The sequence below is a fragment of the Lepus europaeus genome, chromosome 5 (assembly GCF_033115175.1).
Source record: "Lepus europaeus isolate LE1 chromosome 5, mLepTim1.pri, whole genome shotgun sequence".
In the NCBI taxonomy this organism is placed as follows: domain Eukaryota; kingdom Metazoa; phylum Chordata; class Mammalia; order Lagomorpha; family Leporidae; genus Lepus; species Lepus europaeus.
In genome coordinates, this window is record NC_084831.1 from 125,149,325 (window position 1) to 125,167,375 (window position 18,051).

General features: G+C 50.2%; 1 protein-coding gene across 1 annotated transcript in view; it reads right to left on the reverse strand.

The window, feature by feature from the left end:
- Positions 1-253: 253 nt before the first annotated feature.
- Positions 254-18,051, reverse strand: part of CFAP45 (cilia and flagella associated protein 45) — a 29,816-nt gene continuing 12,018 nt past the window's right edge. Inside the window, exons 5-12 of the mRNA XM_062193702.1 lie at positions 17,523-17,693; positions 15,823-16,001; positions 13,077-13,206; positions 9,107-9,253; positions 6,603-6,716; positions 5,849-6,042; positions 757-981; positions 254-402 (exon numbers count right to left, since the gene is read on the reverse strand). Of these exons, the coding sequence (XP_062049686.1) occupies positions 324-402; positions 757-981; positions 5,849-6,042; positions 6,603-6,716; positions 9,107-9,253; positions 13,077-13,206; positions 15,823-16,001; positions 17,523-17,693 (1,239 nt within the window). The 3' untranslated portion in view covers positions 254-323. The remainder of the gene's footprint in view (positions 403-756; positions 982-5,848; positions 6,043-6,602; positions 6,717-9,106; positions 9,254-13,076; positions 13,207-15,822; positions 16,002-17,522; positions 17,694-18,051) is intronic.

Consider the following 18,051-nt stretch of genomic DNA (forward strand, 5'->3'; position numbering starts at 1 on the left):
GCTCAGCATCAGTGCCCTGCAATGCCTCTGAACTGGGCGTGGGGCAGGGAGCCAAACTGCCCTCTAAGCGGACATCCCAGGAGATCACAAAAGGAGACGCTGGGCCAACAAGATCATGAGAGAGCATTCTCCCATTCCCTGACCCCGAGTGTCACCCCGAGTGTCCTCATGCCCGGAGCAGCCACATCCCCATAACAAGAAAGCTGAGCCGTTCCCTAGAGAAGTAGAATAGATTTAATCTGTAACTGTGAAATGTCTAGGTTAGCAGCAATTGTGGACACCCAGAGACAGGGCAGAATCTGTCCCGCGATGCAGGCTCCCACTCAGTTCACAGAGGTAGCCGGCAGGATGTTAGCCTTGCGTTCAGCTTCAATGCAGTACTTCTCAGGAAGGCCCGTGGCTCTGCCGGAGGAACGTAGGGCAGGTGTAAGGGGATGAGCCGGATGGACCAGAGAGGAGACAGGAGGAAGCGGGCAGGCACTGGGCAGGATTTACAGAGATCTGTGGCCCCAACCTGGCTCTGGGAACCCACTCCCACTTGTATCAAGGTTCCAGCCCTTGCCCAAGGAGTTCCCAAAGAGCCGGAAGGCCAAGTCCCAGGCTGCTTGGCTGGAGCCCCCTTCAGAGGGGGCAAGTCCCAAGTCGGGAGAAGGGTCCCTCCCTGGCACCTAGGCTGCGGCCCTTCATCCCATCTGCCCAGCCAACTCTGGGGTGGGGCGAGGAGAGGTGCTGGGGTAAGAAGGGATTCCAGCGCACCTCAGCTCTTCCAGTTTCTTCTTCTTGATGTCCTCAATGCGCTCGCGCCGCCTCTGGGCCTCCTCTTTGAGGCGCCGGCCCTCCTCAAAGGTGGCGATGCGGCTCTGCACCTGCTTCTGCTGGTTCTCGCGCACCTGGCGCCGGAGCTCGTTGGCATGCTGTAAGCGCCCCGTGGCCTTCTTCTCCTCCTCCAGACGCTCCTTCTCGATCTGCTCTCTCTGAGCCCTGGGGGAGGATGCAGGACACGGATGGACACGGCCGAGCAGGCCCCGCGGAGGAAAGGTGCTGAGGGAGCCTCCTGCACGGGCTTCTCCACTGGGCAGAGACCACTGCCCCTCCAGGCTCCAGCCCTGGTCTGCAGCTCAGAGATCGGCCCCAGAGGCTGCCACTGTGCATGCGCCTGCTCCCAGCAGCCAGGGCCGGCCACTGTCTGGCAGGGGCACGCTTAGAAGGGACTTAATGCTTGTGTCTTTGAACAAGGGGCTCCACATTCTCATTCTTTGCTGGGTCCTGAAAATCATGTAGCTAGTCCTGTACTCAGGATCTCATCCACTGGAAGCAATCATTGGTCCTACTCTCCCTTCATAACAATGCATAACCCCTCTCCCGACTGTTCCAAGACATCTCTCTTCTTTCCTTTCCTCTCTAACAGAAGTGACAACTTTAATCAAGCTTGCAAGGGGATGCTTAGAAGGTTAAAAGAAGCGATTGAGTCTGTGGCACCAGCTCTCCCTCGTTGCTGGGAGAAGGAAGGAGTTCAGCCTGCTCTTGGTTGTCCTATTTTTTTTAAAAAGATTTATTCATTTATTTGAAAGTCAGAGTTACACACACACACAGAGAGAGAGAGAGAGAGAGAGAGAGAGAGAGGTCTTCCATCCGATGGTTCACTCCCCAATTGGCCGCAACAGCCGGAGCTGCGCTGATCCGAAGCCAAGAGCCAGGAGCTTCTTCCAGGTCTCCCACATAGGTGCAGGGGCCCAAGGGCTTGGGCCATCTTCTACTGCTTTTCCAGGCCATAGCAGAAAGCTGGATTGGAAGTGGAGCAGCCGGGACTAGAACCGGTGCCTATATGGGATGCCGGCGCTTCAGGCCAGGCCGTTAACCCTCTACGGCACAGCGCTGGCCCATGGTTGTCCTATTAATCCACCTGTCCAAACTCCTCTTGGAAGCTTCTACCACAAGAACACTGCACAGACCCAGACATCATAAGAAAAGTACTAACGGCAACCAGATAAGCTCAGAAAAAAAAATTCAAGTGGAATGTATTCACATCTCAGAGGAGATGCAGCCATAGGCCATCTTAAGCAAATACTTGATTTCTCCCTCAGTGTAATCAAAAGCAAAAACAAAACACTAACTCGTCCTGGGCGGGCCTGTCTCAACTGCTATGCTCCCCTAGGGTCACTTGCCCCCCAACAAAGATACAGAAAACATCGCCACACCTGCTCATTTCTATTTAGCCATCCTCCGTGATCCACCATTCTTATGTTATTTTCCCAACTCCCAGCAACTCCTTCCACCAGGCAAATACCTCCTAAAATCTGCCCCTCCCACAGAGACCTCCCAGTCTGGGAGAAGAGAACTGCTGGCCTCTCCACCCCTCTGTTCTCAGACATTGAGACCCCACTGCCCACCAGCCCACCCGTGGCAACAGGAAGGCCCCTGCTTTGCCATAGTTTTCCTTTGTGTAGAAATTTCCTCCTGAGAAGAGAGGCAAGTGTGACAAGGTTTGGGGGAAGGTGTTCCCAGGGTCATCAGAGAGCTCCAGGGACAAGAATGGGGAAGAGTCTGGTTACTCCCCTGGGTGAGGGCAGTGATCGTGGAAACTGGCAGGTTTTAGAATCCCCTGGAAACTTCCTAAAAATACTGCTGCCTGGGCCTCACCCTAGACCACTTAAATCACAATCTGTGGAGGCAGAGCCTGGGCACCAGAAGTTTTCAAAAGCTCGCAGATATTTCTAAGAACCACTGGGTAGGCTAGGTTGGCTAGCTCTGCATAGTCAACAGGCTAGGAGTTCAGGGCCTCCCTCTGTCCGGAAGTATTAAGTCCATTTATAGGCCATGCAGGAGGCCATGCTTCGGAAGTTGGAACAGCTGGATCACTGGCTATAGCAGAGATGCCCCCGGAGTGCAGACACGTGCAGTGTTGGCCACGTGGGCCTGGAGGTACTAGGTCTAGATGGTAACCCACAGCAGGGGGTGAAGTTGAACTTCTCCAAAGGGTTGCTATAGCTTTAATAACGGGCTAGTGTGTATGGTTCAGGTAAACCAAGCAAAGCAGAGACAAGTGGGTCAGCTGCAAAGGTAGGACTTTAATTTCATCCCATTAATATTTATTAGTGCCTGCTCAAGGCACACAGATGTGCAAGGGCATGGAGGCCAGGGAGAAGAGGGGAGACATCTGGAAGGCAGTCTGGAGCCCAAGGGCAGAATCTCTGGGGGCATTTAGGAAGCTGCCTTCCTCATTAGGTGTCCAGTGACCATGGCACACCCCTGGGGGCAGAGGAAGCTACAGAACCAAAGGGCATCACAGGGGCTGGCGCTGTGGTGTAGCAGGTAAAGCTGCCACTTGCAGTGCTGGCATCCCATAGGGGCGCCGGTTCGAGTCCCGGAGACTCCACTCCCAATCCAGCTCTCTGCTCTGGCCTGGGAAAGCAGTAGAAGATGGCCCAAGTCCTTGAGCTCCTGTACCTGTGTGGGAGACCTGGAAGAAGCTCCCATTTCCTGGCTTTGGATGGGCCCAGCTCTGGCCGTTGCAGCCATTTGGAGAGTGAACCATCGGATGGAAGACCTCTCTCCCTCTTTTCCTCTGTCTCTGCCTTTTACATAAATAAATAAATCTTTTTTTAAAAGGGGGTAGGGTGGGGCATCACAGCCAGAGGGGCAGGCTGGGGCCCACAGCCCAGGGATCTGACTATGGCAAGGATGGAGGCTCCTGCTGCTCTGCCTTGCCTCTGCTCTGGCTCAGAGTAGCCTGGTCTGGTGTGCAACTAACTGAGGCAGAACCGGGAAGGACCTGGAGCCTGAACACCCAGAAAGCTGAGCTCCGCCTTCCAGTCTCTGCTTCCTTGAGTATCATTTGGTATCCCCTCAATTCAAATTTCCTTTGTCTTCTGAAACATTCTGATCTAGTCGTTCCCAGTTAGGCCATAAGAACACCCCCAGGACCTCCCCCAGGGGTCAGGCCTGGTGGTCCCAGATCTAACTGGAAGAAAGCAGAGCAGGGAGGGAAACCACTGGCAGCTGTGCGTGCTGACTGCGCTGGGGAAGGGACAAAGCGGTGAGAGCATGAATGCGCAGCTTCCACTTACAAAAGGGAGAACGAAACAAAAGGATGAAGCACTGGGCAGCAGCAAAGGTGGAGACACACAGGAGAGGTCCCTCCACACTCGGATCTCTCACATCCTGCCTGAGGAATGGGCGAGGGCAGGGCTTTGCTCATTTCTCCATGGCATCCAGCACAGAGCCTAGGGTTCCTGTGCTTAGCACCCATCTGAGAATGGATGGCAAAGCCCTGTTGTAAGGTTCCCCTCCAGGGACTCAGCGTGCAGCGTCTGGAGTTCTCTCTGTATTCCCTACACCTCTTCTGCTGCAGCTTTGCCCCTGACTTGCAGAGGGACACGCAGGAAGGGGTCAGAAGGAACCAGATTCAGAGAGTAGGCCCTCTGTATCCGTGGATTCCACATCCATGAACTCAACCGGCCTCAGATCAAAACAGGAAAAAGTTGTATCTGTATTGATTATGTACAGACTGTTATTTTTTCTTGCCACAATAAAAGAACTATTTACAACACTAAGTACAATGTCAATGGCAGTTGTCATTGGCTTATGGATTGTAAGTAATCTTAGAGATAATTTAAACTATACAGGACTTGCCTTGATTTGAGCATTCTATAATGTATACACATCTCTAGACAACCCATGGTGCCCCATGTACAATTTTAATGTATCGGGTAAAAATTTAGTATTATATAATTTAAAAAAGCAAATGCTCATTGGAGCCTGTGCTGTGGTGCAGTGGATTAATGCCCTGGCCTGAAGCACCAGCATCCCACATGGGCGCCAGTTCGAGTCCCAGCTGCTCCACTTCCAATCCAGCTCTCTGCTATGGCCTGGGAAAGCAGTAGAAGATGGCCCAAGTCCTTGGGCCCCTGCACCCATGTGGGAGACTCGGAAGAAGCTCCTGGCTCCTGGCTTCGGATCAGCGCAGCTCCGGCTGTTGCAGCCAGTTGGGGAATGAACCAGCAGATGGAAGACACCTCTCTCTCTCTCTCTCTCTCTCTCTCTCTCTCTCTCTCTCTGCCTCTCCTCTCTCTGTGTAAGTCTGACTTTCAAATAAATAAATGTTTTTAAAGATTTATTTTTACTTGAAAGTCAGAGTTACACAGAGAGAAGAAAGGCAGAGAGAGAGAGAGAGAGGTCCTCCATCTGATGGTTCACTCCCCAACAGGCTGCAACGGCCAGAACTGCGCCAATCCAAAGCCAGGAGCTTCTTCTGGGTCTCCCACATGGGTGCAGGGGCCCAAGCACCCCAGGTCATAGCAGAGAGCTGGATGGGAAGTGGAGCAGCTGGGTCTTGAACTGGCACCCATATGGGACGCTGGCGCCTCAGGCCAGGGTGTTAACCCACTATGCCGCAGTGCCAGCCCCATAAATAATATCTTTTTTAAAAAAAATCAAATGCTCAGGAATATGTACATAGGTCAGATGACAATACTATGCCATTTCACAGAAAGGACTAGAAAATCTGCCAAGTTTGCCACCTCAGGCCAGGGACCTAGGACCAATACCCCTCAGGTACCAAGGAATGACCACACCTTTACTTATACCTTCACTGCTCTAAGGTAAATAATCCCAATAATCTCCAATTCCTAGACACTTGCCAGGGATATTTTCCAATTCTCTTCTCATGAAATTCTTGGTTCAGGTAGCTTTGAAATATTTCAACCACCATGTAGTTAGAGCAATGCCAACCCAGCAAAGATGGACAGGTGCCCATTGGATAAGGTGCCAGAAAGCTTCCCTCTATCCTGTATGGACCATCCCTGCTGTAACACAAGGAAAGGAACCCAGGGCTCTAGGCGCCTCCTACCGAAGAATCCTCTCGAACTCATCCCGGTCCCGCTGCACCTGGACCGCCAGGGTGTGCTCCTTGAAAGCCACCTGCTCCAGTCGAGTTTTCCGCAGCTCGGCCTCTGTCTCTATCTTCTTCTGCGCGTTTTCCTTTTCCTTTTTGCGCCACTCTCGGTCTGCAACCTCCTGGTTGCGCTTGGCCCGCAAGGCATCCTGGGAAAGGACAGAGTAGGGCACCCGATAGGGCACAAAAGTCACCTCGGGTACAGACCGGGTGCCTTTAGGAAGACACCTGCTAACAGACCCTGACACAGTCTGCTTTGAGCAGCACCGTCAACGTCCCCGGCAGCAAGTTATTCTAGGAGAGAATAAATGCAGTCCTTGTCACAGAACTTCCAGGTCAGAAGATACCCCGAGGGGTCATCTTGTCCTTCCACCACGCTTATTCCAATTTTCTCCCTGTACCTGCAGGCGGTCCTGCAATTGCTTCTAATTTTAAAAACTCTAATGATGGAGATGCCACAGTTTCCTCTGGTGACACATTTCACTGGTGGCTTGAGGTCGCAGCAGTGGAAAACTTTCTCTCAACCTTAAGCACACAAGGCACTGCTCAGCGCTTGCTGCCGTCGCTGGGAGCAGGCCTGCTCCTGCCTTCTCAGACTACTGGAGTCTGGATAACCTGCACCCTCTCCTCTACATCGCTCCCTCCTGAGGCCGTTCTGCAGGCTGTCCAGGGAATGGTGAAGGGAGTGGGTGCGGCAGAGGGGAGGCACCTGTTCCGCCTGGTAATCCTGGGCCTTCTCCTGCATGGCCCGTAAGCGGGTGATCTCCTTCTCTTTCTCCCTCCGGATTCTCTCCTGTTCAGCCTCAAACTCTGCTTCTCGTGCCTGCAGGAAAAGAAGGAACCTTGTGAAATGGTTTCTGGTGTCCCAGCCTTGCACAAGAATCTCCCCTAACCCCTTCTGGACTCCTTTTAACATGGGGCAAAGTGAACCTGGCAATGCGTGAACACAGAACAATTCGCGCGTGTAAAATGCTTCATTGGTTGTAAGATGCTTTCCCATGGATTAGCCTGGAGAACCATCACAACAGCTCACGAGACACATATTATAATGGGGAAACTGATGCCCATGGAGCTCCAGGGCCTTGCCAGTAAAAACACCAACAGGATTTGAATGCAGGGATCCTGAGCCCGGCTTTGCTACTGCTGTTGCTTCGTCACAGTTTTTCCAGTTTCAAAGCTCCTGGGCCAAGGGACAGCTGTGGCTCCCTGCCTCCCTTGTAAAGGGCAACAGGTGGAGGTTGTCTCATTAGTCCCGGGGCAAACAGCCAACCATGCTTTGGGCAGTTCCTCCGTGGTTAGCAGATTCCTAGAGAGCAGACCATCGAAACTGGCTCCCTCTACCCCATCTCTGAAAGAACAGGCATATCCCTCAAGGCTTCCCAAAGCCAGATCCCCAGGCTGCCGTGTCTTGAGCCGTTGTTAAGATGAGTGGCACAGGCTGGGTGGAAATGTGATTTCCCCATAAGGAATCCTCCTTAGCTCTCGTTCTTCCTGCCCAGGCCTCTATAAAGCTGGGTGAACTGCCCACTTGTGAGGTGCTCATGGCTATGCAGCACGCTGCTCTTCCCGTTCCACCTTGCCCTGGACGGCAGGGCTGGGAACTCTGGATCCTGCCAAAACCAATCTTTGCCTTTAGCTCTGAAGGGGGCAGTCCCACATGCCAGAAAAGATACCACCGTGAGGCTGGGGTGGACTGTGGCCACGTCCAGGTGCGTGACCCCTCTCCCAGTGTCCCCCTGCCTTTGTTCTTTCCGTGGACGGATGCATTACCCTCCCCCAGTTCCCATGCAGAAATCTACGGCAATTCCTCATCATTCCAACTTCGCAGCTCCGCTCAAGGCCCGAGGCACACCCAACAGCTGCTCTCAGCCCTCCATCATCTCACATCTCACCATGGCTACCACCGACTCCCTGCTGCATCCAGCAAACCTGCTCACCAACTCCTGCCCATAATTAGCTCATTATCACCACCTTTGCCTACGCAGAGAAAGAGTTGATGAGTTCCATACAAAGTGCACAGCATCACTCCAGGTCCTTTCAGCCTGATCTGGGACACACTGAAGCATTCAGTATATTTTGAATCGATCAATAATCACGTCACAAGGTTGTGATAAATATTAGAAGGATAACACATGCAAAAGACTTAGCACAGAGCTGATACAAAGTCTAACTTCCCAATATATGGTAGTCCCATAATCGCTACTAGGTATGAACCAACCATGTCCCTAATCTTATGTTCTCACTCTATTGCCTATATAAGCCCAGCATCCAATAAGAAAACTGCAGCCAATAAAGAAGCTTTGTTGCACTTCATTTTCTGTGGTTTGTATTTGGAATAAATAGACTTGCCAAATACACCTTTTCAAGTCTCTCTCTCCCTCTCTCTCTCTGTCTCTCTCACAAACACACACACACACACACACACACACACACCCTGCCCTTCATTCATCACCATCACAGAGGAGCACAGAGAAGTATGATGTGGTTTCTGTCATCACAGAACTTTAGAACTATCAGGGGAAACAAGATCAACACAGGAAAAATTTAATAACTTCCCTGACACTGTGAGTACTTTCTCCTCTTCTTATATAAATCCGTGTTCAAGTTATCTCAACCACGCTTAAAAGCCTTCTTTTACCTTCTGTTCCCTAGAGACGCCAATCATCTCATCACTCAATTTAGCCCCAGAATGAGCCCAGACCTTCATGAGCTACAGCCATCTGTAACCGCTTGCAGGTATTGCTTTCTGCTCCACCGTGCATTTGTTCCTACTTGCTGTACAGTGGGGGCCGGGAGAAGACTCTATTTTCTGAGTCTAGTGCTCAATATAGGAGTTTTCACAAGGAATGTGTGGGGCAGGTGACTCATGACTACTGGGGGAATAATTATCGAGAACATGAGGAATCTACAAAAACTTCAGTTTTGCCAATAGTTTAATTTTCTTCCCGGCCTACACCTGACCCTCTCCCAGCCTCTTTCTAATTAAAGGTGTTAATGAGAGTAACAACACACTACTTTGGATGTCCTTCCTGGGCTTTTAACAGACAGTAGTCTAGCCAAGACGAAGAGAGAAAGAAGTCAAGCCCTTGAACTAAGGACATGGGTTGTAGAATGAAGAGGTGGCTGCCTTCCCCTGGAGTCCCCTCAGGTCCCAGATCTGCCTCTCCTGTGACAGACATGCTGTTCCTGACAAGCAGAAACCAAGCCCCTTACCATCTTCTTCTTGGTAAACTCCATCACCATCTGGTCCGCCAGCCTCTCCTGAGCCAGCAGCTCTGCTTTCTGCTTCTGATTTTCATCGTTGATGCGCTTAATCTCGGCTTGCATCTTCAGTTTTTGCTGGTGCCTCCGCTCCAGGTCCTGCCGGCAAAAGGGAGAGAGAGTCTCAGGGCAGAAGGAGGCGAGACAAAAGGCTGCTGGCATGCAGGGATGGAGAGACGTGGAGGCGGGCAGGGAGGCCAAGGCGCTGCCTGCAATCTAGCGGTCATTACTGCCCTTTGTTAAAGCTGTTCTCTCGAGGGCCATCAATGACCTCGTCTACCAAATGGCCGCTTTACAGTCTTCATCCAGCTTGAGTTGGTGGCAGCCCCTGACACTGTGGATCTCTGCACATCCCCAGGAAGTGGAGGCTTTTAAAATTCTACTCGGTGTCTCCCACGTACCATGCTAAGTCCCGTCCCTGTGGCTCTGCTCACGCTGCCGTCTCCAATTTAAGTCAAATTTTCAATCTCCACTCAATAGCGATTATTAAAATAAAAATAATAATTCCCTAAGCGAGTTCTTTCTATTTGCGGGGCACTTTACTATCTCTAACACTCTAATAGCTGCTGAGCCCCTGAAAGGAAGCCCTGGTTATCTCTCTTGCACACATGAAGAACCTGCAGCCCTGCACTGAAGTGACTTCCCCAAGGCCACACAGCTAATAAACTCCGAGCCAGACTCTCGGAACCTGCTCCAAATCCAAATTTCAGCCTTCTCTGGAAATCGCACTGGAGTCCCCCAACTTCGAGCTCTTTCTCCGTTTCTGAGTTCCCTCCACGCTTGTGGTAGCACCACACCGCCTCCTGAGGGCTGACCACACACTGCCTGTGGGTCTCCACTCATATCTTCAGTGTTCCCCCCATCTCAGCTACAGGACAGGGTCCTCGTGACACAATTCCTCTCTTCCTTAACAGCGTGAAGCCCGATGGGAGGGAAACAGCACACACTCAATAAGCTCTCACTAAATGAGGCAGAGAAGTGGGATGGGGCCGAAGGAGTAGCAGGTGAAAAGAATGGAGAAAAAAAATCTTAGACACAAAGAAACGTGTGTCTGTGTGAGCCGTGGAGGGCTCAGCACCCGTATTACCCTGAGTGACGGGAGCCCCTACACTCTCAGCCTGGGCACATGCTCAGGTCACAGTACTGAGGGGCACGTGGAACCTTCTACAGCTCACCTATAGAATCTGATCAGCATCAGATTCCTTGCTTCGGACTTTTTGACCCATCACTCCCACCACCTCTCACACTGTTTCCAGTTCCCTCCATTTCTCAAACTCTAAATCGCCCTTCCTGGCCTCCCGGCTCCTCCTCACCCTGGCTTCTGCCCTAGTCCATCCAGCCAAGGCACCTGCTAGGTGAGCCCTCCTCTAGGGCTGGCTCTCTCCACCAGCTTGGGTCACTCCCCCGTACAGAGCTGCTTCCTCCAGGAAGCCTTCTGAACCACATCAGCACAGCAACTGCCTAATGCACACGAGTTACAGCCAGGAGCCATCTCTCGTCCTCGCTGGACTTCTTTGCTCACCCTACCCCTCCCCTTTTGCCCCTCCGATTCTCACACTCCCTTTTCCCCTTCTCCCTCTCTTGCATTCCTTTCTAACTTCTTCCCACCAGTTTTAGGCCCGCCATTGGCCATCACTCAATCCCACTGACACCCAAAGCTAAAGAAGCTGCTGATCTCTGATGTACAACAAATATACAACCGTGCACTTGTTACTGACTAACTGTGGGGCTTGTTGTTTTTCTTGGTGCAGTATGTTTCTGAGAAACCAAAGATATTTCTCATCTCTGAAGCCCTTCCAAAGCAACGCCAGAGAAATCCCCTTCACTCTTCCACATCTTGTTGGCAAGGTGGGAGGAGCTTCCCAAGCACCCCATGAGGCGATGGAGCAGGTTCAAAGCTGGGGAGGCACAGGTTTCTACCCTAAAATCGCCCAACATTTCCTGGAGACTCGGGAAGTGCTTACAAGGACACAACAGCACAACATCCACGCGGTGGGGTTGACTCATTTAATCCTGGAACTTTCCCGGTGAGCCCGCCATTTCCACTTCCCGCCGCTGAAATGGGTATTTTAGCCTTAATTTCTCACTCTTTCCCTGCATACTTTCCCTTTATTTCTCTTCCTGTCCCTTTCCCTCACTCTCTCACTACTAAGCCAGGAGCTGAAGTAACGGCCAGGTATCTTGTCTTCCAGACCTCCTTGTCCCTTTCTCAAGTCATTCACAAGGCCACATTCCCCTTCATCTGCTCCTGCTGTCCAGGTTGTATGCATCTACTCATCAAGCTCATCTTCTTCTCAAGCAGGTGCTCCAGTCAGCCTGCAGAATTACAAGTCTGTCTACCTGTGGGGACCCCTCAGGGATGCCCTGTCTCTGGCAGAGAACAACTCAATCACCCACATATATGCGGGAGAGGGAGGGGAGGAAAAGAACTCATGGTCCACAAGTTAAATAGTACCAACAGGACACAGACAAATCCAGAATGTGGCACATTCCTTAAGGCAAATGGCATGGATACTACAAAAGAGCAGTGTTATAGGGGCCAGCGCTGCGGCATAGTGGGTTAAGAAACCACCTGCAGTGCTGGTATACCTTATGAGTGCTGGTTCAGGTCCTGGCTAATCCACTTCTGATCTCACTCCCTGCTAATACACCTGGGAAAGCAACAGAAGATGACCCAAGTACTTGAGGCCCTGCAACTCATGTGGGAGACTCAGGTGAAGCTCCTGTCTCCTGACTTTGGTCTGGTCCAGCACTGGCTGTTGTAGCCATCTGAGGAGTGAGCCAGTGGATAGAAGATCTCTCCTTCTGTGCCTCTGCTTCTCTCTATATAACTCTACCTTTCAAGTAAATAAATTTTTCAACAGCAGTGTTATAAAAATGAATGAATAAATGAGGGAATTCTTGTAAAGCAGAACAAACTACAGAGATTTAGCCAAATCCAATGTGTAAACCTGGATAGGAGCCTTGTTTGGAAAAGAGGAAACGGCTGAAAATACATTTTTGGTACAGTTGGGGAAATTGGAATGCAGATTAAGCATCAGATGATATTACAGAATCATTAGCGTAATAGTTTTTGATGGAAGATATGATAACAGTATCGTTGACATAGAAGAAAGTGTCCTTGTTCGTCGGGGATGCAGGCTGAAGGATTTAGTGGCAAAATGTCAAGGTATCATCAATTTTCACATAGTTTATCAATAAGCACAACATTTCCATAAGCCTAGAAATAAGCAACTAAGGCAAATTGCTAATCATTAAATACAGGTGAAGAGTTTAGTTCAATTTATGTTGTGTGTGTGTGTGTGAAATTTTTCTAAATAAAAATATTTGAGTGAATAACCATGAATAACATCTGCTATATCCTTCATTGAACTAGGGGCTCCTATACATTGCAATAGGCCAGGTAGAGCATATAGAAGACTGTATTTTGAAGACTGTGTTTTAAGTCTCCTTATTTTGAACAGGTATGTCATTTTTTTCCAATAGATACACCTACTAATTTTATTTGAGCTCACAAGAAGAAAAAGTTTGACTTATAATTAACGACAATGGGATGCTATGTACTTTGAATGAGGTCAACAGCAGGGAGCCTAGAAATAAGGCATTGCTCTTTTTATCTACAAAGCATATTATATTCCTAGGTAATTGAGGAAAGACTATAAAACACATCTGTGTTTCCTTGTATGGCCATACATTCACACTGATATATCAGTCTTGGACATCAAGTTCCTGAGAGGCAGGGCACTGCTCATGCCCCTGTATGACACCACGGCCAAATAAATGTTTAACACAGCAATAAACAGCTGATGATGCTGATGCTGTGAAATGACCATGTGCCCGACACACCCTGAAACCCCACAATCTTGGAGGGCTTCCTTGCTGCTGCTGCTGAAACTTGGCATTGTCCGTCCAGCCCTGTTACCCTCAGATCCTCCTCTTGGAGCTGTTCCATGTACTCCAGCATCTGCTCCTTCTCCTGCTCCCGCTGCTCGGCTAGCAGCGACCGCTCCTCTTGGTTCTTTTCCATCTGCTCCACAATATGCCGTCTTCCTCTGGGAGGGAACAGTGGCATGGCATCTTAGAAACCAACAGCTCACGTGCCTCTGGTCCGGCCTCCACCCAAGCAACCCCAAGTCCAGGAAGGTCCCTTCCACATGGGTGTGCTGCGTGGGCCCAGTCTGAGTCCTCTCTTGGAGACTCCTAGAAGATCTGAGCTCCTGGTTCTGGGGCTGAGCCTTTCCAAGATTCTCCTTCTTCATTTGTTTGCCCAGGAGTTCGTCCCACACCATCCTACACTTTCTCCCTTACAGTATGTGCAGCTCCCAAGTCTTCCCAGAGTAGAGGCAGCTAGCATCCCATGATGGCTCCACAGAGCTTCCGGGGGCTGAGTCTGAGGAGGTCTCTCCACTCAGTAAAGCCCTACCTCCACAGCAGAGAGCAGGGCACCTGGGTTCTACAATCAGTGTTCCCAGGGAGCTCCTATGTAACCGGGATGTCAATAAACTTGGAAGCATCTAGAGCCCATGATGTATGAGTAAAGGCTGGAAGAATGGAGAAGACAGAGATTAGGATAAGGATCAAGGGGAAGGAACACAAGATTCATATTCAGATGGAGCTCACGAATGAGTTCATGACTCTTGGTGAAATAAACTGGAGTACTGAGTAAAAGAGTTCTATGGGAACAGGACTGAGCTCAATATAAGGACCAGGTCAAATCATTAGAGCTGCCTAATGAGGCAGAGAGTCTTCCTTCATCAGAGCTGTTTATTTAGAAAACGGACACTCAGCCACTACATAAACTTTTACTGGGAGCCTACTATAGTCTACCAGGCACCTACAAGCTGTACAGAGATGAATGGTTCCAGAGAACAGAATATAGTTGTGGAGACAAAACTGCTACTCAACAAGGAACTACAGAACAAGGGCTATCTATAGAGGTAGCTCATGTACTCTGTGGTTGATGTTCTAATTCTAGGACATACTTGAGCTGCTCTGGGACTTGTCCTTCTCTGCAAAAGGCAGAGGGAGAGCTGAATTTATTCATTCTATCTTGAATTAAGCACCCACTACAGGCCACACACTCTGCCCAGCCCAGGAGCTACAGCAATGAGTAAGCCAGGGACCTGTCGTCAGTGAGCTCAAGGTCTTGTGAGGGTCAGGAAGTGGTGAGCAGAGTGACAGGGCACAAGGAAGGCACCACCAAGTCTGCCTGTGAAGTGAGGCAGGCTTCTCAGGGAAGGTGACAGCAAAGCCAATACTAAGGGAAGAGAAAACATTTCCCAGGGGGAAAGGAAGGTGAAAGGGTATTCAATGAAGAGGGAAAAACAAAATCATGAACTTGTGACAAGGTCTGGTGCACTGAGGAAATGCAAAAAAGCAGAGAGTGGATGGCAGGAAATGATGAGAAATGAGGGCAAACGAGGGCCAGATTATAAAGCACCTGTGATGATCTTAGAAATAGGCTTCAGGGGCCAGCATGTGGCACAGTGGATAAAGCCACTGCCTGCAGTGCCAGCATCCCATATGGGCACCGGTTCGAGTCCCAGATGCTCCACTTCTGATCCAGCTCTCTGCTATAGCCTGGGAAAGCAGTGGAACATGACCCAAGTCCTTGGTCTCCTGCACCCGCATGAGGGACCAGGAAGAAGCTCCTGGCTCCTGGCTTCAGATCAGTGCAGCTCCAGCTGTTACAGCCAACTGGGGCGTGAACCAGTGGATGGACGATCCCTTTCTCTCTCTCTCTGCCTCTGCCTCTCTGTAACTCTGTCTTTCAAATAAAATAAATAAATCTTTATAAAAAAAAAAAAAAAGAAAGAAGCTTTAAAAAGTTCTGGGATTCTGGGTGCTGCTCATACAGGCCTTGAGATAATAACACATGATGATGACTACTTCTCATCTCCACATTCTTTGCTAGGCTACATGGACCTCAAGATACATGGGAGAGAGAACTTCCACTCTGCTTATGGCCTTGTCTGAATACTGACGGAGCTTGTGGATTCAAAAGGCTTCCATTGCCTAGGCAGCTCACGTCAAGAGCCTCGGGTGACCACTGACGTCATACATAAGAATGTTAATTGTTAACAACAGGCGTCACTGTGCACTAACTTCCCATGCAGGACCTCTGTCCTCAAAGAGTTGTCTAAGGGCTCCCAAAAGATGTATCATTCTTGGGTGCTTTGTTAATTAAGTTTCAAAAAAAAAAAAAAAAAGAAGTGAAATTAATCTCAAGATGCAGTGGCTTTGAACAACCCTTGTCTCCACTACTGAGGAATAGTTGTGTTTTGTTTTGTTTTGTTTTGTTTTACCGTGCAAATTGTTGAACTCTTTAGTTAGTACAGAGTTGGTCTTCTGTGTATAAAGTTAATCAAAAATGGATCTTAGTGGAGAATGGAACTGGGAATGGCAGAGGGAGGAGGAGGAGGGGTGGGAGGGCAGGTATGGTGAGCAGAGTGACAGGACACAAGGAAGGCACCACCAAGTCTGCCTGTGAACTAAGGCAGGCTTCTCAGGGAAGGTGACAGCAATCACTATGTTCCTAAAGTTGTACTTATGAAATGCATGAAGTCTGCATTCCTTAAATAAAAGGTTTCTTTGGGAGAGACAGAGAGAGAGAGAGAGAGATCCATGGAAACAACTTAGGGAGGGAGATGCCCAAACCACCTCTTTACCGGATTCGTTCCTCTCTCCTCTTCCGGTCCAGTTCCTCCTGCCTTTGAATAGATTTCTGCCGCTCCACTTCCATCATCTGATCCAATCGCTTCTCTTCTGCATCCAATTCTTTTTGTATCTGCTGCTTCTCCAAGATCTGGGCATCCCGGATGGCGTGGCACTTGGCATTGAGGATGATCTGGGGAGTGGAGATGAAATTGTGGCACTATGCCTGGGGGCAAAAATAGGGAGGGATGCACTGTGGGCTGTGGAAGTCCAAGGAGGGCGTCGGGAGGAGAGAGGGGAGCAGAATATGACTGAGTGGCTTCTCACAAGCCCACAGCAGCAAGAGCATCTGGTACTCGTCCTTCCCCTCCAACATGTACCCTTCAGCTCAAACATCTGCCAGGCTCCTACTGGGTGCGAGGGTCTGTGCAAGGAAAGGCCCTAAATAGCATCCTCCTAAGTATTGCATCATAGTATTTGGGAATATGATGGAAGTTATGGGCCCTCTCCTCCATAAAACCCACTTAAATATATACACATGGAATTTCCATGAAACTTCAGCGCTTCATGGTCCCACACCTGGGGACCCATATGCTAGTCTTCGAGATCCCCCTCTTCTGCTCCTCAGGGAAACTAAGACACTTCTGCTTAAATGACTTTCGAGTTGGAAGATTCATTTGACACCAAAGGAGATGAAAATGCATGGGCCCATCAGTAAGCTCCAAGAGGCAAAAGCTTTGGAAAATAAAGGGAGATACAAGTAGGGAAGATTTACCTGAGACACAGAAATTAGAAATAAGGGGGTTAGGAGGTCTGCATTGTTCTATTGATCAAGAAGTGAATCATATGCAAATGAGTTGCACAAAAGAACTCAAATGAGCCTTTATGCTCTTGGCTAAAGAAAGCATCTAGTGGCTGGGCACCGTGGCACAGCAGGTAAAGCCGCTGCCTACAGTGCCAGCATCCCATATGGGCGCCGGTTCAAGTCCTGGCCACTCCACTTCCAATCCAGCTCTCTGCTTTGGCCTGGGAAAGCAGTGTAAGATGGCCTAAGTCCTTGGCCCCTGCAGCCTCCTGAAAAGACCCAGAGGAAGCTCCTGGCTCCTGGCTTCAGATTGGCACAGCTCTGGTGGTTGCGACCAATTAGGGAGTGAACCAACAGATGGAAGACCTCTCTCTGCCTCTCCTCTCTCTGTGTAACTCTGACTTTCAAATAAGTAAATAAATCTTGAAGAAAAAGAAAAAGAAAGAAGAAAGAAGGGGAATGAGAGGAAGAGGAAGAAGAAAAAGGGGAAGAGGAGGAGGAGGAAAGCACTCTGGCACTTCAGAAAGAATCAATTGCCTCCATCACCTTATGTGGCCAGAACTGATATAGCAGGATAAAAATAAAATAACGTCCTCACATTCATTTACCAATCCACACTTCACAAAGGCTCTCTCGTGCCTTATGTTATACTCCTGCCAATATTGCTGCTAAGCAGTTGTACCACCTACCCTTATTTTATAAATGAAGGAGGGAAGGCTCAGGGCAGGCAAGTGGCCTGCTCAAAGCACGCAGCAAGCAAGCGGCAAAGCTCCTCCTCCCTCTGAGCACAGCTACCGCCACAGCAGGTGCAGCTCTCCCCCCTGCCCCGCCTCATCTCCACCCGGCCCTCATCTGAGGAGGGGGGTGGCAGGGAGTCCCTGAGGGGGAGGGACACACCGGGACACCCACCTTGCTCATGTGCTTCAGCTCCTCCTCCTGCTCCATCCGCAGTTTGTTGGCTCTCTGCAGCAGGTTTTGGGCCCGCTCCTTGGCCACCTCCTCCAGGTCACTGAGCTTCTTGTTGTTCCTGCACACCATCTCCTTCTGCTTCATGATCTTCTTGCGCGTCGTCACTGCGTCCTAAGGGAGGCGAGTCTGGGTCAGGAGGGATACAGTCCCTGTGCTCTGTCACCTGAGGGCTAGCCTGGACACCACAGCTATCCCCAGGTGTTCTGGCCTCAGCCCATCACGCCGTCAGAACCAAGACATCTCACAGCCTGGCTGTGTTCCCGACCCTCCTCTTGGCCCCGGGAGCTCCCGTTTCTCCAGTATTTCTCGCTGGTCTTGGCACTGCAATGTGAAGCAGGCATCCACACCTGGCTTCGGAGTCCTCCTAACTAGAGTTGAGTCCCCACCGTCCTGAGAAGCTCGTCTCTCGCCCAGCACGGCTCTCTTCTGCCGCCCATCTGCAGAGGTCAGGGCTTAGGGAGGGGACCTA